The 11,449-nt window shown below is 45.4% G+C and overlaps 1 protein-coding gene across 2 annotated transcripts in view; it reads left to right on the forward strand.

Moving 5' to 3' along the window:
• LCLAT1 (lysocardiolipin acyltransferase 1) overlaps positions 1-7,283 on the forward strand; it is a 124,515-nt gene extending 117,232 nt beyond the window's left edge. For both annotated transcript variants that reach the window (XM_068414632.1, XM_068414639.1), the window contains one exon: positions 3,035-7,283. In XM_068414632.1, coding sequence (XP_068270733.1) covers positions 3,035-3,543 — 509 coding nt within the window. In that variant the 3' untranslated portion in view covers positions 3,544-7,283. The remainder of the gene's footprint in view (positions 1-3,034) is intronic.
• Positions 7,284-11,449: the final 4,166 nt, after the last annotated feature.

Here is an 11,449-nt window from a genome sequence, read left to right on the forward strand (position 1 = left end):
TCATCTGCTGCCGTTACTTGTTCTTTTTTAGCAGATTTGCTTGTAGCATGTTTGGCAGTGATGTATTGACCCTGTCCATGTTAAAAGATGCCATTGATAAATCAGCAGAGAATGTGCAGAACCTTTTTGTTCAAGAGGGCAGTGTGGATCCCTCAGCCTTACTGCATGTAACTGTAGGAGGGCATGCTTCTTTCAACAGCTGTAGAAAACTGATGGAAGCTGGTCCTTCCCACATGCTTGCTTTGCCAGGAAATTAAAGCTTCAGGCTGCCATTTGTGTGGAGTTTTTAAATATGTATGACCCAAACAAGCGGCCTGTTGAGAAAGGCTCTAATCCTCTTGCGTATGAAACCTGGTATTCTGCTCTTTTCTCTTCTGATGTTTCTGTGCTTTCATATATGCTAAATCTACCTTTGAAGTTTCATTTCTTCTTGTGTAAAAAATACTTTAATAGGTGAACCTTGCAGCTGGGAATTAGGAGATACTTGTTCAAGTTGGACACAATGAGCAGTTCACATAATCATCCTTTGCCTCAGTTTCCCCCTTTGTAATGCAGAAAGAGTAATGTCCGCCCTCCTGTACACAGCTCTTTGAGCTTTGTTCTGGGTAACTAATTTAGAAGCCATAATATAATGTAGACCTTCTACAGTCTGGCGTGAAGCCCTGCTGGAAGGTATCTGCCAGGGGATGCTACAACTCCATAGGTAAGGAGTAGAGGCTTCCCTATTTCTCATCAGGAATTCATGGGCAGAAATATACCTGCATGCTGAAGAGATCAGAGCAGCTGTGTAGGTGCAGGGAGTCCTGCCCAGTCCTGCTAGTCCCACTTGCACAGAGTCAGAAAATCTGTGTCTTAAGCGAATCTGATGATTTATTGCCTGGGGTCTGTACGCCTTACATGTAAAGCCTTGATTTTTCAAGAACATTTGCACGTAATGGCAGACTCACTGTTTAGCTGCAAAGACACAAATGACTGCAAGATGGGTGAGAAACTCATGTAGCTAAAACCTCTTTTCATAGAAGCCTTTTTTCATGGAAGGATCTCGGGAAGGCTGAACTTTTCTGGCCTCCCTCTTGAGGTAAAGCATGTAGGTTTTATGTGCCACTAGGACCTGGGGAGCTATGGAGGATCAGGAGGAAGACAGATTGTAAGAGATGGGTATCATCTCTTAGAGGTGTATGTAGCAGCCCTTCCCCTGGCTGGGCCAGGAGCTAGGAGATGTCTGTCCTGTAGGGCGACTTTAATTCCTTCTGATGGCAGAAGTATTTGGAGTAGGGGGAGGAAAAACGCGAGCTGTTCTCAAAATGAAAATGCTTTGTGCTAAGATGCAGCAGGCTGGCCGTCGTTTCCCTTTGTAAGGGCTGGGTTTCTGAGACACATTCAATTTTGGCATCTCTTGGAAGGAGATCTGAAAGGTTTTACCTGTGCAGAATACAGTGATTCTCTGCTTAGATAGGATGTGATCCCGTAGCTAGACAAAAGCTGGAGTATTGAGTTTTGCTCTGATAGACCTCCTAGGAGCCATATATAGCTCTTTAAAAACCCAAGAAACCTGCCACAAAACTGTCTGAGAGAGACTGTTGTGAGACAGCACAGTTATAAAATACTCTGAAGGGCTGAATAGCGTTTTTCCTCCTTTTGTGATATTTGGAGTTGAACTTTAGATACATCATTTTGAACATGGCCTTTAAAGTAACTTCCTATTTTGTCCCTGTCATTTTTAGAGCTGTAAAGGAAAGCCAAAATGCCAGGGGAGGGGAGCAAATGAAAAGGGGGAGCGGAGCTAAAGAGTAGGTTTTGATCATCTTTGCAAGAAGTGACATCATCTATGAGAACAAAAGTCTTCAATCGCTGCAACTGGAGACAGCTTTTAGTCTCCAATTCTATTCCGCCCCGAGCCAGCCAGCCAAATAAAAACAGCGGGATAAATCACTGCTGGCAGAACTTAACAGTTATGCAACATCCAGTGCACCACGCACCTATTTTTAGATCCGTTTTACACTAGCAGAATTTACTTTATGAAATCTAAAAAGAATGTCTGGTCAGAGGCTGGGGGATAAAGAGGGTATTTAGAAAATGCAAAATGTAAAAACACTTAGTCCCGAGATGCGCTAGCCAACCCCGCTTTGGCAATACTGATATCCTTTAAAGAGCATTGGCTCGATCAGGCGTGGTAGTGAAGAGCAGAGGGTTTTTTCATCAGTACTCCATTGAATTTCTAATCTGCAGTTGCTTTTTAAATGGTTAACTGTACTCGCTTTACCCAAATAGCTAACTATATGAGGTTTACCTAAAGCTGAGCTTCTCCACCATTTATGCTGTACTTTGTCTTTACCAGATCTGGAATGCAGTATGCAGCGGCTCACCTCCTTACAGTACTGGCTGGTACTGTAAGAAATTGTGTTAAATTAAAGAAATTGTGTTAGCTGGAGTGCTCTGCAAAGCTGGCTGAGCTACAGAGATACTCCTCATCCTTTGTGAGATACCCTAGATTTAACGAGCTCCTGATATTTAGCTGGTATGTGTTTCATGTGTGTTTTCTCAGTCTTCAGTGAACTAGGATTGTGTATGCTGCTTGCTCTGGATCAAACTGAATCTTTTTCAATGTTCACCGGAACACACATTAAGTTGTATTTCATTAGTTAAAAGCAATGTCAGCTTGCAGCACAGGTATGAATAACTGAAGATTAGTCTCACATACTGTGCTCTTTATCCAAGACCAGATGTGCATCTTCTCTTCCTTAAATTTGACTTTATCCTTTTACTTGCTGTTGTAATTCTACCGTAGTTTGTCCTGTGTATAATTTTGTTCCCAAAGTTTTTTCCTCAGATTCAGAACAGATGACGATTGGGAAAAGTTTGACCTTTCAGCCTTTAGAGATTCTGGCAGATAAAACATACTCTGCATAGCTAATGTATCTTTAGGGTTTCTGCCACAGTTTGGACAGTTTTCAGTCACGCCTTGAAGCGAATTAGTGTTCTGACCACTGCATGATCTGTATTGATCTTTTTTCCCTCCAAATCTTTCTTCTAGGTGACAATCTCGATGCTATCCATGACGTAACTGTGGCATATCCCCAAAACATTCCTCAGACAGAGAGGCACCTTTTGAAAGGAAACTTCCCAAAGGAGATTCACTTCCACGTCCAGAGATATCCCATAGAGACAGTGCCCACTTCTAAGGAGGAGCTGCAGCTTTGGTGCCGGAAGCGTTGGGAAGAGAAAGAGGAGAGACTCCGACACTTCTATGAAGGTGGAAAGTGCTTCAGTGCGACAGGGCAAAGCATTATTCCACCGTGTAAATCTGAGCTCAGGGTCCTCGCGGTTAAGTGCATCTCGCTCCTGTATTGGACAGTGTTCCCGCTGGGTATGCTTGCACTGCTGTACCTCTACAGCTTTGCACGATGGTATTTTGCAGCCATGATCATCTTTTTTGTTTTGCAGCAAAAGATATTTGGTGGGCTGGAACTAATTGAACTCGCTTGTCATCGATTTTTTAAAAAGCAACAGAAATGTCACGACACGAAAATAAAAAACAATTAGTTCTGGGGTATAGAAAGACGTAAAAATGGGTGGTTTCGAGATGTCCTGCAAATTTTATGAACAGGGAAGAATTTTTGCATGAGAACTGTCTTTTACTATCGCCATTGTTAGACATTTGCACTTGATTCTGTGAAGAGAAAGAAAAATGTTAGTTATTGCTACACGTGAAAATGGTAGTTTTTATCTCTGAATGTAATTTCAACATTGCTCTTGCAAGCAGCTAGTAACTGCATTCTGCTGTAATTAAGAAACGAATTGCTGGATTATTGAACAATCGTAAGGACGTTAGTAAATGTGACATGCACTGAACTTTCATGTAGAAACCCAAACTGTCCAGCTAAGAGAGACAGGTGTATGATTTCTGTATAACCACATTGTCATAAAGTGAGCACCGGATTTGGGAAGCTGGTGAGTTTAATGATGTTTTGATGGTAGGTGGAAGTTGGAGAAGTTGTTCTGTTTCTTTTTTCTATTTCAAATGTTCAGACTTATTTAAAAACAATATTTTCACATAGGCTTTTCCAAACACTACTGAACCTACAACTATTCAACCATTCTGGCTTGGTCACTCAGAAAGATTTTTAAGCCTTTCAGTCTTGTGTTGTAGTACAGAAAACTGTGCTGGCTCTGCCTCCATTTAAGTGTTCACTGATTATTTACTAGACCTGTGCAGCTAAGTTTTGATTTCTCACTGTTTCTTACTGTTTCGGTCTCCTTATTAGCTGTGGGAGACTTGTTCCTACTGTAGTACACAGAGCTGCAGGGTAGGGGAACTGCTTTTTTGTCGGTTTATTGGTGTTTTTTTCTGGTAGAGGCAAAAATAAGCATCTGTCGCTAAGTAGCTAGCAAATGTTTTTCAAAAAGGTCTCCTTGTAGACATTATTTGATTGAAAGCATTTTCTTTATTTTTCAGAGTAGGCAAGATATCTTTTTTTTTGAAGCATTTATTTTGCTTTTCACATTTCTTCCTTAGGCATTTCATGTGTCCACATAGATAAGCAGGAAGACTGCTTGTTCTGTGCATGTCGGCCAGACCTGCTGAAACGCATCTGATGCAATGGTTGTCTCCTTATACGTACAGGAGATGGGTTTCAGACTTAGCACAGCACAGGGAAATTTGCAGTATTCTCTTTGATTGCCTGAGGACATCATTGCTCTTCCAACCTCCTTCCCAATTTTTTAGGGGTTCTTTTGGGGCTCCCACTATAACACTTTCCCTTATTTTCATGCCATTCAGACAATCTGAAGGCTTAAACTCAAGACAAGGCACTTTCAAGTGTATTCCTTGTCATATATCATAAAAGTAATGCTCATGCTTACATAGTAAAGGACATAAACACTGCCAGCACTTAGGAGACACTTCAGGTTAGATTTGTTTTTCAACCTCAAAAATGTTAGATCACTTGATCAACTGTATTGCTGCAAAACCTTCCTGACTTACTAAATATTTGTTGTTTATTGCATGAAGGCTTGTTTGAGCTAGACCAAGATAGCCTGGCTCCATATGTTGAGTGGCATCACCATGAAATGTGGAAGTACTGAGTGCAAAATGTATCTTATGCTGTGCTGAGTATCTCAGGCATTGGGTCGGCATGGTAGACACATCTGTCGTCTTCTAAATTACAACACTAAACATGTTTTCTAATGTGTTTGTATCAAAGGCCATTTTTTGAACAAATCACCAGCCTCTACTCAACTGTCCCTTGCAAGGTGACAAGTATTTTTTAATCTGTGCTTATAATAACTAATTGTTTATTATGCGGAAAGTACTTGAAGCCGTCTGTTTTACTCTAATTTTTTTATTCCCTTTTTTCTTAAAAATAAATAAAACTAGGTTTATATTTAGGGTTATGTTTCTTAATGTTTTTTTCATATTTGTATTTGAGTACCTGAAGACTGGCAACTGGTGTTTCATTGTCACAAGTGGAAGGAGGTTCTTTCTGCACTATGGGGACTTTTTTTAACATAATTCTGTGATATCAAAGGCATGGTTTCAGCTTTTCTGCTGCAACTATGCTGCAAATCTACATAGCCTGGGTTTTCTTCACCTAATACTCCGCTTTGGTGCGGTTACCTGTACATCCAGGTAACTAGCCACAAGGGAAAACCTAAAAACCTCAATTATGGTTAATGCAGAGGAGGACTAAAGGGTTCTTCTAGTCTATCCTGAGCCATGGCTGTGCTTTCACACCAGGAGTAACCATGGCCAGCCTACTCCAATAGCCTTAACATAGTCTTCAGGAATGACTTCGGAGGACAGGTTGTATATGTTGGTGACGTAAATACCAGCTACACTTTCCTCAGTCGTTCAGACAACTTTGTGGTGTCATCAAATGTGTCAGAAACATCAGTGTGTCTTGGTCGTGGAGCAGTGAAAGATTTGTAGTATATTTTATGTCTGTGTGTGATTAGAGTTGGTCTCGGAAAATGAAATCGAGTGCAATCCATCGTTGACCCTTACAAGGGATTTTCTCCTAGCTGGAGCCAAACACGTAACCTAATGTAATGTGGTAAACATCCTACAAATCTGTAATTCATCCTCCGCTCTCATGAGGAGAAAGAATAATCTTGTCATCTGCAAATGTCACGTTTGCAGTGCCTGACTCTGTGACGCGGGGCGGCACATGGTAAGTGAAGAATCCTCCTCTCACAAGGAAGGGTGTTGGCTTTGTGACTGACGTAAATTGTTAGATTATGTGCATCATTTTCCAGCTCAATTGGAAATGCAAGACAGAGAAAAACATTGAGTAAAAAGAAAGATCTTTGTGGATATAGAAGCTTCTTTGTTTAAAAAGTGGTTAAGGAACTGGGAGAAGATCTTTTTCTGAATGCTTTTTTTTCTCATTGGTCAAAATGCAGCTTTTTACTCAAAAGGTTCTGATATACAGATTTTTTGGAGACTGTTTTTTTCTTACCCTGTTTCCCTATTTGAAGTACACTAAGGCAGCACTTAGGGAGATGGTTTAATGGTGGACTTGGCAGTGTTAGGTTTATGGTTAGACTCAATGATCTTAAAGGTCCAACCTAAATGATTCTGTGATTCTGTGCCGGGTAAATCACTTAGAAATGTTTTCAGTGCTCTTAGGTTAAAGGTGCTAGTACTCCAGGCATCACACACACCTCTCTTTCGAGGGACGCATATTGGCACCGAGACTTGTCTCACTCATTGACATATTTGTCAGGGCTCACCTTCTCTCATAGTCCCAGCGGCTGCACTGCTCAGTGGCCACTGCTCTGTCTACAGGACCTGCAGGTCTCGCTAGGTCTTGCTTAATCTGAGATCAATGACATGCTTTAAGGATACTGTTCTTGTTTGCTCAATCAGATGTTTCCTCACCAGCATCAGGGGCTTCTTTCTCTTTGCTCAGAACACAAGGTTGAAATCCTGCCATCTGTGTTTGTTGTCAAGCTCATCCCGGTAGCAGGACATCAGACCAAGATGTTTCTCTCTTGGCTTCAAAGCTGCAAGGCCCGAAGCTGGTCTGTAAGATGTTGTCTTGATCATACAAAATGTAGTTCCTAGTTTTGTGCATTGCATCTATCTATCTGTGTTGTTTAAAAGAGATCTGTGTTTTTATAACTTGATTTTATATGCACACTGTGTGAAAGGAAACACCAGGATACTGCAAACCTACAGAAAGCCTTAGTTTTCAGAGTTCACTGATTATATTAGAATGTTTTAACCATGTACCAGTTACTCTACAGCAACAATAAAGACCTGAAGCATTGCATATGTTTAATTTTGTCACTTTCTTTTTACTGCGTGACATATTCTGTAGGCACTCACAAGGAACAAACCTTGTAGTCAATCCTGTGACTGTCTGTCTTGGGCAAACCGGTGACCATTTGGGTGCTCAACCAGTGGGTTGTGGCTGTTGGGGTGGTATGTCTCCCTTCTCTCCGTGGCAGGTTGGAAAGGGGCAGCTGGCTGTACCCTCCCTTCTGACCTCTTCGAGTAAAGGGATGCAGAATTCTTCGAGCGTGCAAAAGGTACAGTTCAATTTTAGCCTTGCTTTGCTGCTTAACCAGTGTTGCTTAAGAATAAGCTGTGGCTTGAAAGAGCGTGTTAGGTATTGATATATAGGTAAATCCTCCGTTTTACACATACCCTCTTCCCACCCGTGCAATTATTGACAATAGAAATGATCTATGGCACAGTTCACGTTCTTAGAGGACGTGTCTTTAATGTAACATAGCCAGCAATGTGTGCTGGCAGCCCAGAAGGCCAACCGTATCCTGGGCTGCATCAAAAGCAGCATGGCCAGCAGGTCGAGGGAGGTAATTCTGCCCCCTACTCTGATCTCGTGAGACCCCACCTGGACTACTGCATCCAGCTCTGGGGCCCCCAACATAAGAAGGACATGGAGCTGTTGGAGCGAGTCCAGAGGAGGGCCACGAAGATGATCAGAGGGCTGGAGCACTTCTCCTATGAAGACAGGCTGAGAGAGTTGGGGCTGTTCAGCCTGGAGAAGAGAAGGCTCCGGGGAGACCTTATAGCAGCCTTCCAGTACCTGAAGGGGGCCTACAGGAAAGCTGGAGAGGGGCTTTTTACAAGGGCATGGAGTGATAGGACGAGGGGTAATGGTTTTAAACTGAAAGAGGGTAGATTTAGATTAGGTATCAGGAAGAAATTCTTGACTGTGAGGGTGGTGAGACACTGGAACAGGTTGCCCAGAGAAGCTGTGGATGCCCCCTCCCTGGCAGTTTTTAAGGCCAGGTTGGATGGGGCTTTGAGCAACCTGGTCCAGTGAAAGGTGTCCCTGCCTGTGGCAGGGGGGTTGGAACTAGATGATCTTCAAGGTCCCTTCCAACCTAAACCATTCTGTGATTCTATGATTCTAACTTCAGATCACAGGCTCATTGATTTCTCTCTCCATTGCCTGAATGCTAAACCAGTGCGGAAGGGCAAGGGCTGTGTTTCTCAGGAGCTGCTGTGCCTAACAGGGAATAGCCTTGCCGTCACTGTGGCACCCTGCAGCAGCCCTAGCAGAACACCCACATCTCCAGCAGGTAGCACGTGTCAGAAACACCACAAGAAACTGAGACCCTGGTAGCAGTTTCTAGGGCTGGAGATATTTGCAATGTCTGTGTATGCTCAGAGTATTTAAATCAGTCCCCAAAAGTCGAAATGAGCTATGCTCTTTATTGAGCGGCTTGTCTCTCTGAAAAGATGGTTGTCCCTTCCTCTTTGTTTCCTCAGGGCTCAAATATGCAATGAAAAAATTGATTTCTCTGTCTTACCTGACATTACAGAAAATAATAATAATGGAGGCCAAAGCTTTCACCCTCCAGCTGCCCCAAACGCCTCCTTTTCCATTCAATACAACAGGTAAAAGGTTGTCTTATTTCCTGAGGACTTTGAACCCGACGGCAGCTATCTCAACCAGAAATTATTCCCAGGAGGGGGGAGCACGGTCTCTGCTTATAACACGCTTGGGTGAATCTCATGCTGGAGAGGGTTTGTGCTGAGACACATGAGAGGCAGAGAACTCGCCTCTGTCCTTGCTGGGCCTCTCCAAAGTCCCAGCATCTTTAGCAGGAGTGGAGATAGGCCCTGAATTTATAAGCAGATGACTGCGTTTTATTCCAGTCTGGCCTCCATAGGGTTTGCCATCTCTTTTTCTGGAGTTCTTCATGGGGGGTGACTCTTCTCTCTGGGGATGGGGTATGCAGCAGGCTGGCAGGAGGAGTTTAAGCAGAACTCTGCCTGCATTTTCTGGAATAGGCGTTGCTGCTCTCATGAGAAGAAGGAAGGGTGTTTGCTCCTTCTGAGATACTTCGCACCAGGCTTCTTGAGAGAGGTGGGTGCACAGGAACTGGTGGGAGTGTAATGGTTTTGGTGGTCAGCACCCTCTTCCCTATATTCCTCTCTCCATCTTGCTTGTTGGTGGAAGCGGGAGCCCCTTCACCCTCTTCTGCAGGGAGCAGAGAAGCACCTTCAGCCTTACCAAAGGGAAAAGCTAATGGGGATCCGGCCTTAGCTGTGCTTCTGCATCCACAGGACGACACCCAGCAGAGGAGGATAAGCTGCTGCAGGGTGTGAGAGCACGAGGAGACGCTTCAGGAGGAGAGGCAAGCAACTCTGGGCACCGCTTTTTGCAGAGCCGTAACCTGGGGGTAGGAACAATGAATGGACCCCACTTACTGCAAGCCAGGGATGTGTCACCAGGCACCAGCCACTAACACTCACGTACAGGTTTGAGGCTGCGCATCTGTCTGGGACAGGTATTATTCCTGGTCCCCTAGGTCTTGACTGGGCGCAAGTCCCACTGTCATGGGCAGGACAGGGCAGGACAGCGCAGGACACAGCTGACCTGCAGCTGCCAGGATAATGGGCAGCAAATGTCACATCGCCGGCAGCAGCAAGGACTGGGTATTTCATTCCAGACACAAACTCAGCTGCCTGCACACCCCCATCCCTGGCATGTGCCCCGCACACACCCCCAGAGCGTTAGTCCCAATAATTCTATGGAGTTTTGTCTGACACGAGTGGGAGCAGGGCTGATGTTCAGCTGTGATCTCTGCTCTCCTCTCTCTGTTCCTGCTCCTGCACCATGTGCAGGGACGCCTGCATGGTCCCAGAGCATGGGGTGCCTCAGCCTACATGCCACATGCCCAGCCTGGCTTTAAATTAAGACGTTGAAGCTCTAGGATTAGTCTGGCTGCACAGAGCTCAGTGTGGGCTGCTCTGCCGTGCTCTCAGCAGGTAGACGATCTTGCTCCGAGTTCCCTGCTACCATGGCCAGACTGCTCTCCTGTACAGCAACTTAAAAGCCCTCTGGGGGATCTTGGCAAGTCTCTCCTGCAGCAGGAGGACTGATGGACCTTCCCTTTCCTTCCAGCCACTAATAAGGAGCAGTGGTCGAGGCAGGAGTCCAGCTGGAAGCGTATGACCTCTGCTGCCTTCTGCATTCCCACGCTGGGATGAGCTGCCAGGAGCAGCGTAGCTGGATCAGGCCTCTGCGGTCCATCACTTGGGCTGTTGCAGCTGTGCAAGGGCAAACCTGACCTTGCGGTCGCTCAGTGGTCGAGTGTCACTGGGTGTGTGACATCTCCAGCCTCCTCGCTGCAGACACCGTGCTCCTCTAGAGGTTTTGCTTTTCTGCCCTTGCTGGGGAAAGGCAGGGGGAGGTCTTTTCCAGGAGCCCCTGACAGCGAGCGCAAAGAGATGTTTTATGCAGGATCACAGCAAGGTGTTTGGGTCTACCTCTTCACAACCTGCGAAGGTTAAAGGCAGGCTCTCAGCTTTCTACCACTAATGACAGAAAGTGCTATGCAAGTGAGAGAGAGCCTAATTAGGGATTAATGAGAAGGGAGCCTGTGGTTTTATTATTCATTGGGCATGAGTACCATGGATGAGCAAGAGAGGTTGCATTAGCTGCTTCCTGCTGAGTCCTTCCAGCAGGAAAGTCCTTAGCAGGCTTTCTGCATCATTTAAGGCCGGGAGGTAGAGGAGGATGCTGCGGAGAAGGAGCAGTGGGGCTTGGTGTCCTCTGCTGCAGGCTGGGACAGACCCCGGACCTGTGGTCCCATGGGTGGACTGCAGACCTTGGGGCAGAGGTGGTTCGGGCTCTGCTGTTGGGTCTGCCACCGACCAGCAGTGTGTGTCACGCACCTCCTGCTTCCCAGGTGGGTCAGCAGGACTGGGGACACCTCCTGGGGATGCACTGCTGCTGGGGACACCCACCACACTGTGCCACAGACCGTTATTGTGGGTAAGAAGGGGCTTCAGCTCCCTGAGAGTCTGCTTGGTCACAGTTGTCCCTTTCCCTCAGCCTAGTGCCTGGTGGCAGGCCATGGCACATCAGGAGAGGGGCAGTCCAGGAGCAAAAGCACAGCTATTTGCTTCTGTGGAGGCCAGAGCTCCCCACTTTGAGACCAGCCCTCTGCCCTGCTGCAACCTGAA

This window comes from Nyctibius grandis, chromosome 1 (assembly GCF_013368605.1).
Source record: "Nyctibius grandis isolate bNycGra1 chromosome 1, bNycGra1.pri, whole genome shotgun sequence".
NCBI classification, from domain to species: Eukaryota; Metazoa; Chordata; class Aves; order Nyctibiiformes; family Nyctibiidae; genus Nyctibius; species Nyctibius grandis.